At 42.2% G+C, this 22815-nt stretch overlaps 1 protein-coding gene across 1 annotated transcript in view; it reads right to left on the bottom strand.

Annotated features, from left to right (window-relative positions):
- LOC135397915 (uncharacterized) overlaps positions 1–22815 on the bottom strand; it is a 420422-nt gene that overhangs the window by 249677 nt on the left and 147930 nt on the right. The window contains exon 6 of the mRNA XM_064629413.1: positions 12399–12487. Coding sequence (XP_064485483.1) covers positions 12399–12487 — 89 coding nt within the window. The remainder of the gene's footprint in view (positions 1–12398; positions 12488–22815) is intronic.

Below are 22815 nucleotides of genomic sequence, written 5' to 3' on the forward strand. Positions count from 1 at the left end.
ATCCTCGTGACTTAATCTACTCGAACCCCATACAATTTTCATTCTAAGAGACACTACAAACCTTACTTTGTTTTATGAATCCAACACAGAAAATATATTAAAAAATGAACTTCACCGCATAGCACGCTCCTAGCCAACAACCAGCTCTAATAATATCTGCCCTGATTTGTTGAAGACGGGAGGCGTACGCCTGTTTTGTGACAGTTATGAACATTTTCGAGCGCAATAGGGAAGATAAGTTGATTATTCCAACATTACACAACTTTTAGTTAATCAATTTCTTATTAAGTAAACAGCATAGACATATGGAAATAATCAGAAACAAAACGATCAACAGCTAGCATTAATAGAGAGCCAAAACAATGCACAATCCAACGTGTAAACAACATACATATGCAGGAAAATAATTGAAAAATAATCTATCAAAACGATAAACATGCACGGATGAATAGCAGAGAAACACTTTGAACGGCACACCATCCACACGCAAACAATAGCACACACGCAAGGAAATAATGAGAAACACGATCAACAGCTAATAGAGAACAAAAACCCATCACATAAACAAGAGGTACACAAAGGATAAATAATCGAAAAAAAAAAAGAATCAATCAAAACGAGAAACATGCACAGAGCTAACGCTGAATAGCAGAGAAACACTCTAAACGGCGCATCTGCCAACATGTAAACAACAGACAGGAAAATATTATTGAAACAAGATCAACAGCTAATAGAGAGCCAAAATCCAACACGTAAACAAGAGGTACACAAAGGATAAATAGTTGAAGAACAATCTATCAAAACGAGAAACATGGACGCACTTAACACTGAATAGCAGAGAAACACTCTAAACGGCGCATCTGCCAACGTGTAAACAACACACACATGCAGGAAAATAATTGAAAAAGAATCTAACAAAACGAGAAACATGCACGGATGAATAGCAGAGAAACACTTTGAACGGCACACCATCCACACGTAAACAATAGGTACATGCAATGAAATAATGAGAAATACAATCGACAGCTATTAGAGAACCAAACAAATGCACCAAAGCAAACAAGAGGTACACAAAAGAAAATAATTGAAAAACACTCCATCAAAACGATAAACATGCACGGATGAGCAGAGAAATAGCAGCAATAGCAGAGAAACGATTTGAACGATGCATCTGCAAACATGTAAACAACGCACAGGAAAATAATAGCAAAACAAACTATCAAACATTACAAATCGAAATGGAAATAATATATCTTTTGAACTATCATAAAATCAACCTTGCGACCTAACAATATAGAATTTTCATCCTACTCAGGCACTATAAAGATTACCTTGACAGAGGTATCCAAACACGCAGCACAGCTACGCTTTACACAGTACAACCAGACTCGAGCCCGGTGGGCTCACTCTCTCCCTCTATACAAACCGAAAAGCAAAGAAACCGCACATCCTTTGTCAATCTATGGGGTGGGAAACCCTCTCTTTTTTTCACATTCTTTCCTCCAAAAGGAAATATTCTTAGGACCAGTGTACAGAGGCGAAATTTTTTATTGATTGCAAATAGACATTGGAATTATTCGATTCTCAAGAACACAATAAGAATTATATCAACAAACAATAGCACGCAAAAAATCTAAGAATAGACTTTTATGTCAGTGCAAACTGGTTTTAGAGAAACATTATCTAAGCAAATGAGAAATATTATCGACGCAAACAATACTCAACCAAAACGAGAAACGATGCATTTAAATGTATTTGTAATTTAATGTGATTGTAATCATTGCAATGGGCATTGCATTAATCAAGAAAGCAATCGGATCAAATTATCATATACAAGCAGTCTATATCGCACGATTCATTACGGATTTGTTGAAATTACACCTAACGGTTGAAATGGAAAGTACATAAAAAATCTTATGACGTGATATATTCCACCCTAGAGCCTCTACACATTTATTTTATTCTACCAGTCAATGATGTCGAATGAACAGAACTTCAATATTGTTGTGCAAGGTCTGATGTATCATCACTTATTGAAACTCAATAAACATATCAATTGCGGTGGACCACCGGACGATTTTCGTCTAATACTCTGTTGTACGCCATTCAAGAATCTTCATAAAAAGAAAGGAAACATCAACAAGAAACTGTGCAAGTTGATCGCGACAAAGTGCAAGTTGTTGAAGCAATACAAACACAGCGACAACATATCACCTGCGTTAATCAACGCTGGATTCAAGCGCCCAATAATCAGAGTAAACTACTTGATGTCTTCGTAATTCATCAATCAAGACAACAAACGGAAACTTCAGAGTTTGGAATAGAACTGAAATTTATCGAAATAAACAAGTGTATAATTGAAATAATAAATGTATTCTTTGTCATCATTGTAATGTATTCTACACATCGCAACGAAAACAGCTTATGATTAGATTGAAGATTGCTAAGGAGACGTTTATTCCACACTATGTATAAGGATCTTCACATGGAATCAGCGCTGGCAATCAAAGTGATTTTACACAACCAAACTCTATACAACACCGACACCCGAAGGAAAGAATTTTAAAGAATCGCTAATTGAAATTTAGAGGTATGTTACATCAATCTTTGTTTACAAAAGAGGATCACTAATATTTTGCGAAAGCTTATTTTATGAATTAAATTGCACAGTGTATATATACAGGGTGTCCGGGAAACGCTGCCCGGCGTGTTGCCGAAACGCATTCGACGACGCGGATGACCATTTCTTCGAGTTTTAAGTAAATTTAGTTCGAAAAATATTTGTAACTTCTACTATCCACGTCATGGAGAATTTACATTACATTATAGAGTATATAGAAAATATCAATACACTCGATTAAATTCTCTGTCATCGTGAAAGAGTTCTTAAAACCTTCGCGTATCAAAGTAAGCCAGCTAAAGCTGTGAAATTACACTTTCTACAACTCAGCAGCTCTCGGCAGCAGTTCAAATTTTAATTAAACACTTACTGTTGCGTGATAGTCACCTCTGCTCCGGAATGTGATCTGATAAATTTTAGCAATTAATGTACAAAAAATATCTTGTATACAATATGTGACTATATAGACAGCTTTTTAATCTATATATTAAAAAATTGAAGAAAGAGCGTACAGTTTTGACTTCGAAAATTTAAACAAGATCCTTTGGTGTTGGAGTTTGCGTTTTGTTTCATTATCAGCTAAAATCTTCTAAAATTAAAGTATGCCCTTCCCATTTGTAGTGCCTCATATGCCGTAACATAATGAATAGTTTTTCAGTATGGTTAATGGAAAACCTCGGCTACATTCTGTGAATTGGAGCTACGTTTATGTGTGCTGCTTTGGTCAAGTTTGCAAAAGGAATATTTTCTTATTATAATGACATATCAAATGCATAGTGCTCATCTTCATTGGTTAAACATTTCTGATGACAGTTGTGTGATTCGATTCTCCCAAAATCGTATTGGAACTGTGTGCCGCATGTTATGATGATTAGAATTGTAGACTCCGCCTGCGCGTCATTTGATAATAGATTCCTTTGAATATGGTATTGTCAACTGTCCAATCGTCTGAGAAAATATATACACTGTGCAATTTAATTCATAAAATAAGCTTTCGCAAAATATTAGTGATCCTCTTTTGCAAACAAAGATTGATGTAACATACCTCTAAATTTCAATTAGCGATTCTTCTAAAATTCTTTCCTTCGGGTGTCGGTGTTGTATAGAGTTTGGTCATGAAAAAATCACTTTGATTGCCAGCGCTGATTCCATGCGAAGATCCTTGTACATAGTGTGGAATAAACGTCTCCTTAGCAATCTTCAATCTAATCATAAGCTGTTTTCGTTGCGATGTGTAGAATACATTACAATGATGACAAAGAATACATTTATTATTTCAATTATACACTTGTTTATTTCGATAAATTTCAGTTCTATTCCAAACTCTGAAGTTTTCGTTTGTTGTCTTGATTGATGAATTACGAAGACACCAAGTAGTTTATTCTGATTATTGGGCGCTTGAATCCAGCGTTGATTAACGCAGGTGATATGTTGTCGCCGTGTTTGTATTGCTTCAACAACTTGCACTTTGTCGCGATGAACTTGCACAGTCTCTTATTGATGTTTCCTTTTATGAAGATTCTTGAATGGCGTACAAGAGAGTATTAGATGAAAATCGCCCGGTGGTCCACCGCAATTGATATGTTTATTGAGTTTCAATAAGTGATGATACATCAGACCTTGCACAACAATATTGAACTTCTGTTCATTCGACATCATTGACTGGTAGAATAAAATAAATGTGTAGAGGCTCTAGGATGGAATATATCACGTGATAAGATTTTTTATGTACTTTCCATTTCAACCGTTAGGTGTAATTTCAACAAATCCGTAATGAATCGTGCGATATAGACTGCTTGTATATGATAATTTGATCTGATTGCTTTCTTGATTAATGCAATGCCCATTGCAATGATTAAAATTACATTAAATTACAAATACATTAAAATGCATCGTTTCTCGTTTTGGTTGAGCATTGTTTGCGTCGATAATGTTTCTCATTTGCTTAAATAATGTTTCTCTAAAACCAGTTTGCACTGACATAAAAGTCTATTCTTAGATTTTTTGCGTGCTATTGTTTGTTGATAGAATTCTTATTGTGTTCTTGAGAATCGAATAATTCCATGTCTATTTGCAGTGCCTGAGTAGGATGAAAATTCTATATTGTTAGGTCGCAAGGTTGATTTTATGATAGTTCAAAAGATATATTATTTCGATTTGTAATGTTTGATAGTTTGTTTTGCTATTATTTTCCTGTGTGTTGTTTACACGTTGGCAGATGCATCGTTCAAATCGTTTCTATTGCTATTGCTGCTATTTCTCTGCTCATCCGTGCATGTTTATCGTTTAGATAGATTATTTTTTCAATTATTTTCTTTTGTGTACCTCTTGTTTGCTTTGGTGCATTTGTTTGGTTCTCTAATAGCTGTTGATTGTATTTCTCATTATTTCATTGCATGTACCTATTGTTTACGTGTGGATGATGTGCCGTTCAAAATGCTTCTCTGCTATTCATCCGTGCATGTTGCTCGTTTTGATAGATTCTTTTTCAATTATTTTCCTGCATGTGTCTGTTGTTTACACGTTGGCAGATGCGCCGTTTAGAGTGTTTCTCTGCTATTCAGTGTTAAGTGCGTGCATGTTCCTCGTTTTGATAGAGTGTTCTTTAACTATTTATCCTTTGTCTACCTCTTGTTTAAGTGTTGGATTTTGGTTCTCTATTAGCTCTTGATCTTGTTTCAATAATACTTTCCTGTCTGTTGTTTACATGTTGGCAGATGCGCCGGTTAGGGTGTTTCTCTGCTATTCAGCGTTAGCTCTGTGCATGTTTCTCGTTTTGATTGATTTTTTTTTCTCAATTATTTATCCATTGTGTACCTCTTGTTTATGTGATGGGTTTTGGTTCTCTATTAGCTGTTGATCGTGTTTCTCATTATTTCCTTGCGTGTGTGCTATTGTTTGCGTGTGGATGGTGTGCCGTTCAAAGTGTTTCTCTGCTATTCATCCGTGCATGTTTATCGTTTTGATAGATTATTTTTCAATTATTTTCCTGCATATGTCTGTTGTTTACACGTTGGATTGTGCATTGTTTTGGCTCTCTATTAATGCTAGCTGTTGATCGTTTTGTTTCTCATTATTTCCGTATTTCTATGCTGTTTACTTAATAAGAAATTGATTAACTAAAAGTTGTGTAATGTTGGAATAATCAACTTATCTTCCCTATTGCGCTCGAAAATGTTCATAACTGTCACAAAACAGGCGTACGCCTCCCGTCTCCAAATCAGGGCAGATATTATTAGAGCTCGTTGTTGGCTAGGAGCGTGCTATGCGGTGCAGTTCATTTTTTAATATATTTTCTGTGTTGGATTCATAAAACAAAGTAAGGTTTGTAGTGTCTCTTAGAATGAAAATTGTATGGGGTTCGACTAGATTAAGTCATGAGGATGATTTTATGATAGTTAAAATGTTAGATTATTCTCCTCCTCTGTTGTTTTGCTTAAGAATATCTTCTTTGGTTAAATGTAGTGTTATAGATTTTATTTCCTCTTTTGTTCGTGTCATTCTTGTCATTCGTGTCCCATGGTCTTCCAGGTTCACTGCTGTCCACAATTAACTACATACATCTATCTGATTGATATGATTAAAATGTGCTACTCCTTCTGCTTAACTGAAAACTTGCGTGATTATCACTAATAAAAAATTGTGATACCCCTTCAATGCTATTGCGTCAGAGTTTTGGCTAAGTTTTTCTCCTTCACACAGAGTCATAAAAAAATTCCTGACACTAATGACTTTATTAAATATATTTTCACTTGTACTTTTGTGTATGGCTATCCTTTAATCCTTTAAACCACCCACCGCACACCTATTGTATCGGAATAAAATTGTGAGGGAAGTCGTCCCAGGAGGACAAATGACGAAAGAAGTTGGCCCAGGCTGAAAAATGTCAGAGAGTAAGCGCGCACGCAGCCCTCCCCCCGCCGATAAGCGCACGGACAACCCTTCGCACACGCGCCGCGCTGGGAAAAATACGCGAACGACGGTGTCGCTGCCCTGGTGGCAATGTCTGAATTTCTCATGGCCGTAGTTTAACATAACTTCTATACTACCAGTGTCAAAGTAACTTGTACACTGCCATCAAGTAGCTGGCATCCTAGCCCGGGTTCGAACGCACAACCTTAGGATCAACAGTTGTGCACGCGGGCAACTGAGCCACCGAGAATATTGATTTTGCTTTCTGATTGCAAGGGTTTGTTGAGTGATCCTGGAAGGAGCGTATGCTATCAACGAACGTTGCAAAGGACAGGGCAAACTAACCAAACATTTTCCTCTTCCTCTTTTTGTCTTTCGATTTGCTTTTGTTTTTATCCTTGAGGTTAAACCTCACAGGAGCTTGACTCCGCGGTATCCTGAGGGTGATAGTCGTAAACAGAGCCTTTATGCACTGGAAACCCCTTATATTAAGCGCGTTTTGATAATCATTTTTCCTTTGATTCACTCTTAAAACTATTTCCTCCTGACAGCAAAACAGGCTGCCTCTCAAATTTTACTAGGCATCTAACGTGAGTAAAGGCTGAACCGCATGACACGAAAAACTGGCCGAAAACTGGCCAAACCGAAATCGGGACCGAACTTTTTCCTGTGCATCACCGCATGCTACCGAAATGCACCCCGAATTTCGGCCGAAGGCTTCTGGCCTTACGGGAACATCGCCTTTCAACCATCCAGCTTAATGAGATAATCATTGTATTCATAGGAGTAGAAGTCAACAGTCAACTCGATTGCTACGTCATCGTTGGTATGGTTCTTCTTCCGGCTGAATAGCCATGGATGCTTCTACTTTTTCGGTTGGCGTCACTTCCCATTTTGGAGGAGAAATCTGGCGTGGCCAGATCTGGCCGAATTCGGCCCGAAATTCTGTTCTCCGAAAAAAGTTCGGTTCCCAATTCGGTTCGGAAAGAATTCGGACGCTTTTCGGGCCATGAGGTTTACGCTTAAGAGGAATGCTTCTAACTTAGACTCTTTTTAACTTTCCAGGTAGATATATACGGCCGAAGGCATAAGGCCACTGTCCCGAGTTTACGGAAAACTCAACAGCGAACGGTACTCGGAGGTCACACCATTTGCGCGAAAGGGGCAGTTGCCCGACGGCGTTTATTTGTTTCAGCATGACAGGTGTCTCGTACTCATGTCTCGGGTGGTCCAAGAGTAGCTTGAAAGACGTTATGCGATGCAGCTACCTTGGCCTCCGAAAGGGGCGGTCCCTGAACGGGCGTGGGGTCCCTCAACGACAATGTGAGGGATTGCTGAAGAAGACGTAGCAAGACGTCTAACACGGAGAAGTTCCTATTCACTAAAGCATGCCATCCAAGAGGAGTGGTATTCATTCAGGCAAGACGCTACACAACCCATTCGTTGTTTGGCTCTACGCCGCAGCAAATGAAGTCCGTCGTGGAGCAGCGTGGCAAAACAACGAGCAAAATAAAAGCTCACTGCGCTTTGGAACACTGTTTACGGTTATCACGTATCATGTACCCTTAGGATGCTTCCAGAATCAAGCTCCTGCGTCGTTTAACTTCAAGGGCTGAAAAGGAAAAAAGCTAATAAAAAAAAGACCGACTACTACATTTATTGCAAAAGTAAGCTCTGCGTGTTTGCCAGTTTTATCACCGTCCGATTGTGCCCCCTTTGCCCTTTGTGCGAGGTTCCTGAACTTCATCGTGCCACCCACCATCGGGGAAATCTTCACCTCGCTCGCGCGGAGGCCGAGAGGTCTGCCTCCAGTTGAGTGGTGTCCAACAGCCCAGATCTCCTGAGAGGCCCTGTCCCACCTGCACTCGACCGACCCAGTACCGGTTCCCCAACGACCAGGAAGACATCATCCTGGACGCAGATGACCGCCTCCTGTGATATCTTGAGGAGGGGGAGTGTGGGGGACGTTATCGCCGCCATGTGGCTGTAACACCTGCTGCGGGACTTATCTTGGTTATCTGTGGTGGGAAGGGTCACGGTGTAAGAAGAGAGAGGTGCCCGAACGGAGCCGCCCCGTCGGCCGAATTTCCGCTCGGGCTTCCTCATTGCGCCGCTAGAAGCGCTGAGCGGAGGGAGGCCGCCTACGCCACCGCGCTCAGTACACTACTCCTGCCTGCGCGCAAATATTTTAAAGCAAAAATAGTGGTAGGCGCGATATTTATTAGACAGAGGTGTAGATTTTGTTACAATATCAGTCAACACTTCTGCGAGCGACGCGAGAACGACTGTTGTTGGAGGAATATTCTGCAATCGCGCTCGGTTCTCCACTGGTGCTTTTGCGCTGCGAATATACAAATGCAAAAGAGGCGGGGATTATCGGTCTTAGGATTCTTTTGAAAGCCAAGCATTGCCCAATAAGAGAAGTAATTCTCAAACATAAAGCTGTTTATTGCACACGTTAAGAAAACACAGTACAAGACCTCAAAATTAAATTATGTAAAATGTAAATAACATACTTGACTAGCTTGGAAAGCTTTCGTAGTTTTTTTACTCATCTTGGATACCACGGTTCTTTTGCTTGCAGTAGTGATGCATCCTCATCGACACGTAGTAATGGAGTAACTGCGCAATGATGTCTACTTTGTGGCTTTGGTACGGGAATGCAAAGTCATAGTTCTCGATCATATGGTTGATTGTCAGTTTTCTCGGTAATGTCCACAATTTTAGTAGTTACAATCTGTGTTGTGTGGCGGCTAGTGTCCTCAGCGCTGTACGGTTTGATAGCCTGTACCTCAGAAAAGACATCTTGCACACCGTCCAGGTCGATTTTGTGGTACCCCCATGCGGGAAAAGGCAGTGTTACCCCGGCAGGATTTTTAAACAGTCTTTCAAAAACTGAAGTCGCGATGTTACCAGTTTCATGGCTATCCTGAACGTGATCCTCGGACGGATTCTCGCTGATGTCAGATGGTTCTTCACTGACGTGCAACTGTAATAATATTGTGTTAGAAATTATTTGTGCGCTATACTTCTACCGCACCAGGAAACATACCAATGCTCATGTCGCTCGTCTTTTTGAAGGCACGTCGACAAAGTCTCGGCCCGCCGGCCGCTTCCTTTTCTTGGTTGTCTTGGTAAGATGCGGAGGGCAGTTTGGGAAAATGCTAGGCACTGCATATTCTGACAGCTTAGCTTGTCGTGCGGTGCTTGCGATCACGACTTCGTTCTGGACTGTGGTTTTCGTAACATAGCGCTCTTCAAAGTGTTTCTCGCAAACTTTGTCGTTTGCGGTCAGAACGCGGTCCTTGCGGTGTATAGCTCGTCTCCACGCATTCAGTCGCTCGACATCTTTAGGCACGGGAAACAGCGACACTTTCTCTTTGCACGGCTTGTAGCCGCTGCGACAGCCGGGAGCAAAACACTTCTTGCCCATTATTGTGCTCTTCCTCGTCTCAGATCACGTACAACGCATGGAACGCCTCGATACAGATCCCCTCCCGCCATGCAAACGCCGCGAGATGGAGGACAGCGAAGGCCCCCCCTACGTGTGCTGCCCCTTGCGGCGCCTCCTCGAACCACGAGCAAAGCTTCGACACCGCCGGCGCAGAGCGTGTGCTGCGCGTTCGGCCACCTGTCTCTTCTTACACCGTGGGAAGGGGACGCCACTGGTTCTTTTTGGAGGAGTGGCCTCCTGTTGACTGCCGATAAAAGCGGGCGTGGAGGAAGCTTTTTGCAGGCGCTTTTTGGCCGTGGGAGCTCGGGCTGAGCTGTTGGTTCGACGTTTGGATGGAATAAACCTTGCTGTCTTCCGGTAAGCTGGACTTGACTTTGTTGTGGGTGTCTCCCTCGTACACTGACGGACGGGCTTCGCCCCGAGTGTGGGATGGTGATCATTTCCCCACAAAGTTGTTTCATATCTTTCCGATATACAAATGAAAAAAAGGTTTTCTATATAAACACTAAGAAGGGATGAATTCTTATTATCTCTTCCACTATCAATGATATAACCACGAACTACAGTCCATCTGTTATGTTGCTGCCAAAATGTGGAATGATTTGGCGTTGTGTCTTCGGCTAATTGATCACTTTCAGCGATTCAGACGCGAACTTCGCAAATTTCTCTTGGAGCGTGCACAGTTATCTCAGTAAATTATACAGGGTGTGTGCAGAAAAACATGACCCGCATTTAGGCACATAGCTTGTTGCCTACCTAACTAACGAACTTCCGGTGGCGCACGATGGCGCATTTATGCGTGCGAAATCTGCATAAAAATTGTGGAAGCCATACTCAGCTTAAACAACAACAACTTAAAAAAAAAGAGACAGGGGGTGGGATAGAAGTCCACTCTTCGTACGTGTGTTTGACCCCTGCGAGCGCTGCCCAATAGGGGTGCAGAAAAAAAAATTGCGCGCCCTGTGGGACCAATGTGAGCAAACATTTTATTGCATATCCTGAAAGAGTTATGTCTCAGCTATGTTAGTACAAAATATCAGAAAATTTGAAGATGTCCTTTTTGGGTAAAAACTGCTGCGAAAATGAGAATTTTCTCCGACCCTTCCGTGTTCACGGCATTGTTACGGGGTAATGGCTGAAGATAAAGCAATGTATTTAACGTCAAACGAAAGAGCAAAAAATGATCTTTCTGCTCATGCAAAGAACATCATAGTCGAAGATCCAGGGCCTCTGCCATGACCTTCCAAACGTGCGGTAAAAAGGCTCTCTGTTGCGTTTTCGGGATTTTTTTTCGTATACTTTTCTCTTGACCATATAAATTTAATAGCTCATGGTGGAACGTGCACCATCCGCTCTGTGAGCAAAAAAAATTCGTTCAACTGGGACATCTCGTTCAAGAGATACAAGGTCACAAAGTTGGAAAAAATTTAAGCCGCGAAATCGCGCCGGTTGCTTCGAAGCGCCGTGGACGGAGAAGAAAATATCGCAGAGACCTGCGGTCAGGCACCTTTTCCATCTCTTTGTGGGTGGGATAACTTATATTTTTTTCGAGAGAAATAAAAAATGTGACCGGCGGGCATCATTCGATTATAAATGGAACTACCCAACTGCAATCTGGGACATTCCTGAACGATAGCCCTGTGCCACCTTTATATATCAACCCCTTTTTCAGTGTTTATCTTAGAACACGCTACGGCTCCTCGATTGTTGCTAAATACCTTGTCGAACTTTTGATGATTATAATAATGTGTCCCTTATAGGTCGCTAGAGAATATTGACTCGGCTCTGCAAATGCAAGGAGTTGTTAAGCCAACATAGAAGTTTCTTTTATTCGGTGTAAGCGCCGGGAAACAACTGTGACTATGAGTGTGGTAGAGACGTGGACAGATGTAGATAACACATTGAATCAGGGTGCAGGAACGGGCTTGTTCGTGTATCCATGGGTAAGAACAGCGCTTGTTAGGGACGCAGACAAGAAAGATACGGACGGGACGACGCTGAGTGTCAACTAACAAAAATGTATTGCAAGGCTGGTTTAAATGCTTCACCAGAAGTATTATTACCGCTAAGAAGCATCGAAAGACTGCAAGGAAGATTTTTTTCGAGAGAAATAAAAAATGTGACCGGCGGCCATCATTCGATTATAAATGAAACTACCCAGTTTTCTTCTTTGTGTGTGCGTGCGTGTGTGAGCCTCTGTTCATACACGTGTAGACAACAAGCGATAGGAGCGAACTCCCGAACACCCGTCGACATGTTCAATACTGCTTCCCTCGTTGCCCGCCAGTCCAGCGTTTATCGGAGCAAGGCAACGGTAATGTGAGAATGATTAGATGTGGCGACCGTAGCAAATGGACACAACTTAGTCTGAGCCTGAAGTCTGAGAAAGGAAGATTTCATGAGACGCCATACCTGTTGATCCGCCTTGGAAGTACACTATGAGCCCGAACAGTATCAGAAGGCAGACTGCAGCTATAGCAACGGCTTGAAGAGCGTTTGATCTGCGTGGAAATCACATGTATGGCTACCAAGAATTGGCATTGGCAAACTATTTCCTGTTGGCCCTGGTGGCTCAGTCGGTAGCGTGTTCGCCTTCTGATTCCGAGATCGCGGGTTCGAACCCGGCCGAGGACGCCAGCAACTTGGGGGCAGGGTACAAGTTGCTTAAACACGCCGTCTTCCGCGAGGGACGTTAACTACGGGGTGCCGTGTGGTGAGCTTCAATCGCGCGTTAAAGAACCCTCAGGTGGGCGTCGCTCATGGTCTCAGTTGTCTCGCGACGTAAATCCCCAATTATTATTATTATCCTTGACTGTTTATCGGACGAACATCCGGTGGCAAACGACGATGCATTTACGTGGGGCGTTCATAGATATATGTGTTTACCACTTGTACAAGGGTCGCTCCAGGTTGACCGATACGTTTATTTCTCTCAATACAATGGAGAATTCGGGAGGAACCAAACTACCGTACGTCGGTTCACCGTGCGCGTATAGACACCGCTGCAATCGGTGTGGCAACTCTTGATGTCTTTGGCGTAGAAAGAAGCAGGGTTGTTAAAATCACTTTTGAAACGTATCTGAGTTACAATTACAGATATATGGGTTCAAAAAGTATCTCAGTTGCAGCTACAGATACACAATTTCAAAAAATACAGTGATACAGTTACAGATACCCCAAAAATATACTCAGTCGTTTTACAGTCAATTGAATTAATTTATCCAACTGCTATCACTTTTCCTTCCAGTCCTCTGCCTATTTCTATGGATCTTTCTTTAAATAACAGATAAAGCATACAGTGACTATATAGCGCTGACTAGCACTGATTGATATATAGTACGTACTACTGGACTGGCAAGCAATGCTGCGTTGGAACGCTGTGATATGTCAATGGCTCATTCGTAAATGAATTTTTGTACCTTTTGTTTGCTCGAGGGCGCACGGCCATTTCAAAATGTTTATCATTCATGCCGAGTCGGAGATTCGTAGTCACAAGACACCCCAAACTAAAGAGCCCCTCAGCTGCGGCGCCGCTTAGCAGTCCAGTGTTGTACTTCAAACACACAGGCTTCAGTACTGGGAAGGGCTGCGAAGCACTGTCTTTCATTGTTGCTAAGGCTGTGTACTATACAAACTCCTGTTCCCACTCGGGAACAGATGTCTTGTTGGACTGAATGAAAAAGTGTGTCACAGCCCTCAGCGTTCTACAGTACTGTACTGCGTGCAGTGTAGCTCATTTTCTGCATTTCTCACTTTAACAGCTGACACGCAAGACACGGTTTCCTCTCCTCTAACCAATGCGTTTTGAATCGTGGGTGTGACATGGCACCACAATTAAAGGGACTCTGAGCAGTTGTGGGAACTCTTCCGCACTTGCAGTCGATAAAGCACCCAACAAGGACTCTCCATGCGAAAATTCACGCATTAAAACCCCACAGTTTCTCTAAACTCGAATTTTAAACATTCGACTTCATCCGAGTGCAGCACGCCTAGCGTCAAAGCGAGAAAACATACGTTTATATAGAATATCCACCCCGGCCCATCATCAAAATGACGTCAAAATGAGGGCCACTGGCAACACCCACAATTGGCTCAAACGCGTCACGTGGTCACACAATACCCTGTCAATTCCCTTAATGACATGGCATTTATATGTTAATATGGTTTTGTTACAGAGTCTCAAAAAGAAAAATATACCCTGCATTTAACACATGCAGTAGGTTCTACGATTGCATTTTCAATCTGCGTTCTGCTGTCTTGCGTTCCATATGGTTCCGTATGCGATCAGCTGTAATGGCTGCTATATGACGAGCTTGCGAACTTGTGTGATTCCCGGCTCATTCTGCCTTTTTCGGGTCATTGGGTTGGTGTCGGAGTTGTTCGCCATATTCTGAACGTTCCACCTATCATTGCGGCGTACTGTTCTTGATCTGCCGCGAAGCAACGGCAACGGCAGTGACTCGCCTCCGCGAAATTCTGTCTGCCGCATATCAAAGGAGCATCGGGACCTGATGATGTACTACAAATACTGAAGTTGAATTCTTTGTACCTTCATCTAAAGAAACCAAGTGTGCTCTCGTGTGGTTCTGACGGAAAAGCAGTTTCAACAAGGTTAGCACATTTATTTTTCAGTTCCAAGTCTACGCACTCAAAACCATGCAAGTGCATCCGATCATTCTCGTAGCTATTCTGTAACACGTACGCTTTCTTACGTATCCCACAGAACCCTCCGCTTCATGAACCCAGTTATACTTTATGTGACCCTTCTGATGGCTCCTTACTAGGCTGTGCCGCTCTGAAGCATTGAGATGACGAAAGGTCGTGGGTGCTGAACCTCTGCTTTCGAAAGATGAATCAGTCATTCCACACTGTGCTTACTGGCTTTGTATCGAGTCTGACAAATCCGACAGACCTGGACTGCCTTTTTCAAGGAAGTTCGAAATGTAAGTATGTGTTATATTGGTTTCACATATCCCCACCACATATTGAGTGTGTATATCGCTGTACTTTTGATGATATAGCATATCTAGCGTACATTATTATTCAACACCTAGTTCGACACCAGCCACACAATGCCAACAATTGTTTCTCCCTTTTCTTCGACTGTTTATTTTTATTATAATATTATTTTAGTATAATCGTCTGATTTTTAATAGTCACAATTTTTCCATGGTTTTGGCACACTATAGCCTGAGTTGCTTATGCGCCATTAAAATTGAATCATCATATTTAACTGCCATTATTCAATTGAAGTGCCATGTTTCAGTTGGACACAATGATATTGCCAGAGGTATTTTTTGCTTTCGTTCTGGAGTTGCTCATTTCAGAAGAATAGTCACTGTGAAGTTTGTTTTTCGGAAACATTAAGAGGACTAAAACCAAACACTTTTCTTTCAGAGCATCCCTTATGCACCTGCATTTCAATTAAGATCTGTGTTACAAGAATGACAGACCACTCAACAGCGATGAACATTTGAAAGTGGAAGTGCTGGAACGAAGATGCGTTAATCTGTGTGAAAGGTGCTTTGAAAGGGCATAGGTCACAAGCTAATTTCTGTCTGCAGAAGAGGTGTCAACTATGCTCCTTCTATCTACTAACCAGCTCTACTTTTTAGGGTTCCCTGTAAACTAATGGAGCACATCATATACCAGCACGTTGTTAACTATGTTGAATCTATCAATTTCTTTTTTTTAAATTCCAGTATGGCTTTAGAAAAGGGTATTTAGTCAAAAATAACATAATTGGGTCACAGAATTTTAAACTGTCTTGATTTCTGGGTCCACGTAGGTGCGGTATTTTTTTCATTTTGTAAGGTCTTTTGACACTGTGCTTCATGCTCGTTTGTTGGCCAAACTAGCCTCATTAAAATTTGATCCTGCTACCATTAACTGGATATGCAGTTTCTCGACTAACCGTAACCATGTCAACAATTCGTGAGGAGAACCTATCATATCGTCACCATGCAGCGTTTGTCACATTACATTTGCATCACATTTTAATCTAGCGTGAAGCAAGGCCTTTAGGTGATCGGTCTTGTATAATTACACGCCCCTCCGTTATGTAACATCACACGGTCCTTCATCCTATGACAGATAAATAAATATATTGTCAAGTAAATTGTTTACAAGGCTCATTACCCCATTTCACCACATTACCGCAAGCAATTGTTAGAGTAGTGGCCCAGGGTATGAAGCGCGCCACTAATCATCATTCAATCAAGGTTCATAATGTAGAATCCTTTACTGAAAACACCGACTTAACACAACTATTGATAACAAAGAGAGTGAACGTTTCATCGCCCATCCGGGTGGCATCATCACTACAACAGAGAACAGTCAAAAACAACATCGAAGGAGTCAAATCAGTGGTGTGCATTCCTTTCATCCAAGGTGTTTCATATGCCATGTGAAGGGCACTCTGCCCATCAGGCATTAAGACCTTGCATATAAAGTTAAGTGCATAGACTGTGATGCCACCTACATTGGCGAGACAGACAAAAGACGTGGGACAAGACTAAAAGAGCACACAACGGACGTTGCCAAGGCTTCTAATGTTACTCAAACCAGGACCGAATTAGTCTACCTTTGTTGGCCTAAGGGACATGTACTTAATTTTGATGGTGCGGTAACCTTTGCACATGACTAGCGATGTGGCCTTAGAAAGTTCTTACAGTCCTGGCTTATCAGACGTGATGCATCAGCCTGTAATACAAACTGTTGCCCCCTATCGGATGTGTATGACGCCCTCTTAGATAAGTAGACTGTTGTGCTCGTCTTTGGCCTCTGTTGTACTGATGATGCCACCCGGATAGGCGGCAAAACGTTTACGCTCCGTTTTTAATCTTTGTGTTAAGCGGTGTTTGCAGTAAAGGATGTTACATTATGAGGTCGTCACCCAGCATTCAGAATATATTTTCAAATAAAGTTGTTGTTTTACAAAGCTCATTACATTGTAGAAATCATTCTTATTGCCTATTGTTTAGGGGATACCATTCTTGCAGTCACATGAAGCACTGAAGGACCAAATTCGAAAGTAAAGGCAATCTGATTTATGTTCTTGCCGACATAGCACAGCGTATGCACGAGGTAGCTCCATTTCAGGAGTGAGAACACTCAAAGCAATTAATGTGCTCGCATTAGATATTGTGTGCAGCATTACATATTTGCTTTTGCTTTTGCAAGGGCGACTAAGAAGGGTGGATAGAAAGACAGTTGCAACCTGTTTCAACAGAAGACACTCAGATTCATTAGCAATTTCCTGCAAGAGAGCTAAGGCTTTTCCAGATTACTAGAACACGGCTACCTGATTGTAGATAACAAGAACTCATACATCAGAGGTCAGTGTTGCACACAACCTGCTCTCCATCAAAACAGTTAAAAGGCGTGACCCCCTAAACCTGCACAAAATTCCTGGAGTGTCTGCGCTGGGCACTGTCGCTGTTCTCGTAAGGTGCTCTCTATGAACCTGACTCCCAGTTCTGGATGCACTGCCTGAGGTAACTTCACCATGCTATCCCGACATGAATGGTCGCAACTTCTATGAGCAGTGTTGTACTTACTGAAAGCAATATGAAATGCTATGCGTTGACAGGTTATGTTGATATCCGGGGTGTATCCCGTTTGAATCCATTAAAAATAATATTTCAAAAATAAACGCGTAAGTACCCACTGTTAAAAATATATCTCCCAGAATATACGCTTAAAAATCAACGCACAAAAATAATCGCCGAAATATCCCCGTTTAAATAAAAACGCTAAGGAATCAACGGTTAAGAATATATCGTTAAAAATAATTCGTTTCAGAATCCCTCAAATCCACCCTACAGTTGCAAGAGTCATGTTGTATGGCCCAAATCAAGGTTATCTGCAAGCAAGTGGCTTAAACTAACGTCACAGGACCAAACTAGCCTAAACTATCCCAAACTAACCTAACCTAACATAACAGAACATGATATAACCCGGCGTAAATTGCAACCAGTCCGCCTCCGTGCTAGATGGTCAGGGGATTTTGAAACAGTTTATTTTTAATGGTGGATTATTAAACGGTGATCTCTAAGCAGGGATAGTAAGCGGTTTATTTTAGGAGATATATTTTTAACCGTGTGTTTTTTTAAGCGGATTATTCTTGAATGTTTTATTTTTAAACGTTTATTCTTAATGGTGGATTTCGGGGACCCCCCGATATCCGTCTTAAGACCGTAGAGAGATGTTCCTTGCTCCCTTTATTCTAAACCGCACTATCACACCAAAGCCCACTTGCCACCAAACCGATGAGTATTGCCTCACAGTCAGGGCAATCAAGGGAATCAATCACTGAGGCTCAGGAAAGCTGTTTTCTATCGGGATCTGATCCAGGACTGAGACGTCAGTACCTCTGAGAAAGCACCAGGGTTTCTTTGAATTTTAGATGTGTCAGCTTTTAATTTCCTCCTTCCCTCCTTTTTTATGTAGTATCTGATTACTTTAGCCTTGTACAGCTTTGGAGATTGAGAATGTGGAGATGATGTAAGAGGTGGAATTAGGCTTTAGGCACAATGAGGCAAAGTGTGACAACATACCTTCTGAGAATGTTTATGTATCATTCACACAAAGAGAGGATAGGTATTACAATAGATGTTACATCTTTTTCTGGTTTTGATATTTATTTATTCATGAATATACCTCAAAGGCCCTTGCGGGCATTACATGAGGGGGGACATCAACATGGGTCACTTAACAGATACAGACGTTACAAGGAACATGCATATTTCCCTTCAGGCTCCGCTTTGATAAATTGCACATTAGAGATAAATGCTATATGGTTGACCATGCTAATGACAATGTCCACGAAATCCAACCATAGCTAGCCGCTGCCGCTACATATGACACTCATATCTGCGAACTTTCACGGACAATATCAATCATCTCCGCCAATGTTCGGAGCATTGTAAATAAACGTGATGACGTATGTAGTCTTGTTTACGACTCTTCTTGTGATCTTATCGCTCTCACCGAAACTTGGTTATCCTCAGATATTTGTAACAGTGAAATATCTTCATTGTATCCGTCCTTTAACATTTTTCGGTGTGACCGTAATCAACGTCGTGGGGGTGGTGTTTTGATTGGAGTAAAGTGTGACCTTCAGTGTACGGAAGTGAAAGTGTCGTCACCCTTAGAAATGTGCTGGGTCACCATGCCGTTTGACTATGTGTCACTGTTAATAGGTGTGTTTTACAGGCCTCCCGATTATGTTGATTTTGTACCTTTGTTCACCGAAGCGTTATCACTGTTAAAGTCCCAGTGCCAAGGTTTGCATATTTGGTGATTTCAATTACCCCGGTTTTGACTGGAGAGTACCATGTAGTACGTCCCCTGAGGAGTCACGCTTTGTTGATGTATGCATGAGTTTTGGCCTATCGCAGTTGGTTTGTGAACCTACTCGAGTCTCGTCCTCATCTGAATCTATTCTTGACTTAATACTGTCACTGTCACTGACCCTTCCATCCTGGGTTCTGTTTCACTGCCCTTGAGTCTGAGTGACCATAAAGCAATTCACGTGCCACTACGCTTACCCCGCCCTGCAAGGCAGCGAGTACCTAAAACTATAAAGTTATACGCACCATGCTAACCTTATCAGCCTTCTTGAGTCAGTTCAAAACCGCGCCACTCGTTTCATCCTTTCAGACTATTCCTATCCTTCTAGCATCTCATCACTTAAGTCTTCTCTGGACCTTCCGCCTCTCCTAACTCGCAGAAGTTTCTTCCGTCTTTCCCTTTTTCACAAATTTTATTCCAGCCCATCTATACGGCCATCTTTCATCACAGCCGCACCTTACATCTCAGGGCGATTTGACCACCGGTGTAAGGTAGAACCAATCACTTGTCACACTTCCCACTTTTTGCATTCTTTTTTTCCACATACGATTGCCGATTGGAATGACCTTCCTCAGTCCTTAGTCACCTCGCATAACCATCAAACTTTCCGTAGAAACTTGGCATCATATCAACACGTTTAGTGGGGAAGCATTATCTCATGTCTTGTATGTGTGTGAATGTTGTTATTACCTTAACTATTTTGTGCAGTGTTTGTGCTGTTTCATGTACTAATGTTGCATATGTTGTACGTATCCCCCTCTCGTATCGCCCTAAGGGCTCTTTGAGGTATTTACATAAATAAAATAAATAAAGATAAATAAATATTTGAAAGACAGACTCTGCTTTTCATTTGTTCATCAGTCTTGCTCAAGAAATTGTTCAGTGTAGCAACGGTACACAATGTCACGAAAGGAGTGCTCATCTATCGTTCCACAAGACTCATTAAAAAGGACTAGTGTTGTGTTTCAACAGAGCATATTGAACTCATGAACGATGCATCATCATGAGCGCTATAAGTCATCCTAGATACAGATGCTGAATTATTTTAAATGCGATAGACGAGCTGTGCGAAGAGGTACCTCCAGTTAGGATGTTGGGTACTAGAAGCCTGTGGCAGGTTCTGTGTGGAAGGCTCGCCAGATCCTGTTCACTGCACAGGCTGGGATGACCATGCTCTTATTTTCCCCAAACTTGTGGTAAAAACACCTTGCAAACTGGCGATACGCAGTATATCCATATCGTCTACACACATGTACATAAAATATAGTTTAGGCAAATAGGTAACCGGTCACAGTGCAGGGTGTGTGTCGTGGCATTTCCACATGTACTTGAGAGCGACTGCAATTTATCTGCACACACCCTGTATATTACTACACATGCTGTATTCTTTTAGAAATCAGCATTTTTTCACTTTTCAGTGAATCGAAAGTAAGAACACTCAATATTGCTAAGAGCCTACGCTAAAAACCTAAGCACAGGGCAATACATAAAAAGGTGACTTAAGACAGCACACTGACAATTACACCAGTTGCCTATATTGCTTTTCTACAATTCACAGTTCTGTACTGTGTCGTCTTTTATGTGCTCCGCCCTGTGCGTTTCTGTGGAGTTTTTAGCGACTTTAATGCAGGACCAAACCAATTTTGAGCGCTCAAATTTTAACATCGTTCGACAGGGCCACATGTGACTTACTTGTGAATATGGTCGCTCATAATTTCGCGCTGCCCACGGAATTCAAAATATGCCACATTCAGGACAGTCGTATTGAAGCATAGAAGTTGGAAATCTTCGCGGGTTGTAATGCACTCATATTGCTGTCATTCGGCTGCGCTTTCGAGCTCCTATTGCAGCACAAGCATTCGATCTCCTTCGGCATTATGACACACCAGCCGCACCGGCACCTTAAACAGCAAGTACGCATTAAATATGAGGACACGAAATTTCAGAGAACGTTTACATGTTCGATCACAGTGTGCGTTAAAAAGCTCATCGCTTACCTGTTTGTCGAAGACAGGCGACTCTGTTGCTTCATCTGTGACCGATGTTCGTAGAGCTCCGACTTTGGCTCGCATTTGCGGCATCGGCGACGTTTCGAAAGCGAGGCTCCCGAACTGTTCAGCACACAGAATTTCCTTCTTGATCGTAGAGAGGTCAGAAAAAAGTTCCGGGCTCGAAGTCACCGCATTTCTTGCTTTGACGTCCATATTGAGGGTCGCTTTCCGGATGCCTCCGCTCTCACAAACTCACTAACAACAGAACTTCCGGTCCGGGCGCCCAATGAATCATGAACCTCATGTTTTCGTCACGCACACGGAAATTGGCGGATATCCACTACAAAGAGGCTAGATTTCGGCGCCGAGTGCGCGAGTTGAGGAGGAAAAGCCAAGTTGGTTTTCCTCTCCCCGTTTGGCAAACTTTGCCGCCGCGCACAGCCAAAATATTTCGCGTGTGGCTTGGAGGCATATTATACCTTCGTAATGGATGCAAACGAAAGATTTGTTGAACTTCTGGTCAGAGTCCCTTTGATCTTTCATCTGATATCATTGAGTGAAAATGCTGTCTTATTCCTGCATTGAAGGTTGTCTACCGGAGGTGCACAACGTTTCATGCATTCACGTGACAGTTCTTTCAGTTTTGTTTCAAGCACGGTTATGGCCGGAAGAAAGTACCTTTTATACATATGGGATCCCCTTTGCAACAACTTGAGTATGTGCTACTGGTGTCATGACATGCATGTATACTCCCCAATAAAGTCATAACTTGTCTTTCTAAAACAGGGAATGTTAAGCTTATCACAAATCTGTTTCATTTATGCTTATTGTGAAGGGGCCCATTATGTCAATCCGCACATCAGCACCAGCAGTGGGGTACAGTATCGCCCATGGCGATGAAACTCGATCCCCATTCGTCATCTCCCAATAAAGTTGTTGTTGTTGTGGTGTTTCATTTATGCATGCTTCTGTGTGGGTATTGCATCAAGAGTCTTCAAGGCATCGAGTGCACAGAGCACACACGTCAGTTCAAGGTTACCGTTGCCCTTTTTCGAAACAAACTCGAAGTGCTTCAGGAGCGAGTGAGAAAGCAGTGGCCGCGCTGATTGGTTGGGTTGAACAGACTGGATTGTCTACAGGTTATGCAGCTTGACAGGGTCGCGCGCAACATCGCTCGTATCCCCACTTAACCGGGTATCCGCACGAGCGACTTTATCGGGCGAGATGTTGGCGGAAAAGAGCGAGGAGGCAAGTCCGTACCACAGATATCGCGGAAGAAATGTCAGCAGCTCCGCGGACGAGAAGCGGGTTGAAACGGGAGAGGTAGGAGACGACAGCGCGTCTTGAGTTTTTCTGCGCTCGTCTTCTGTAAAGACATGGATGAAAGGCAGAAAAAGTTAATCGCACTCGCCGTGCTAGTCGATGAAGAACCCGAATCTGATAATGCTGAAAGATCAAGAAAAGTGTGGACAAAAGTGTGGCTG

Source organism: Ornithodoros turicata, chromosome 6 (assembly GCF_037126465.1).
Source record: "Ornithodoros turicata isolate Travis chromosome 6, ASM3712646v1, whole genome shotgun sequence".
In the NCBI taxonomy this organism is placed as follows: domain Eukaryota; kingdom Metazoa; phylum Arthropoda; class Arachnida; order Ixodida; family Argasidae; genus Ornithodoros; species Ornithodoros turicata.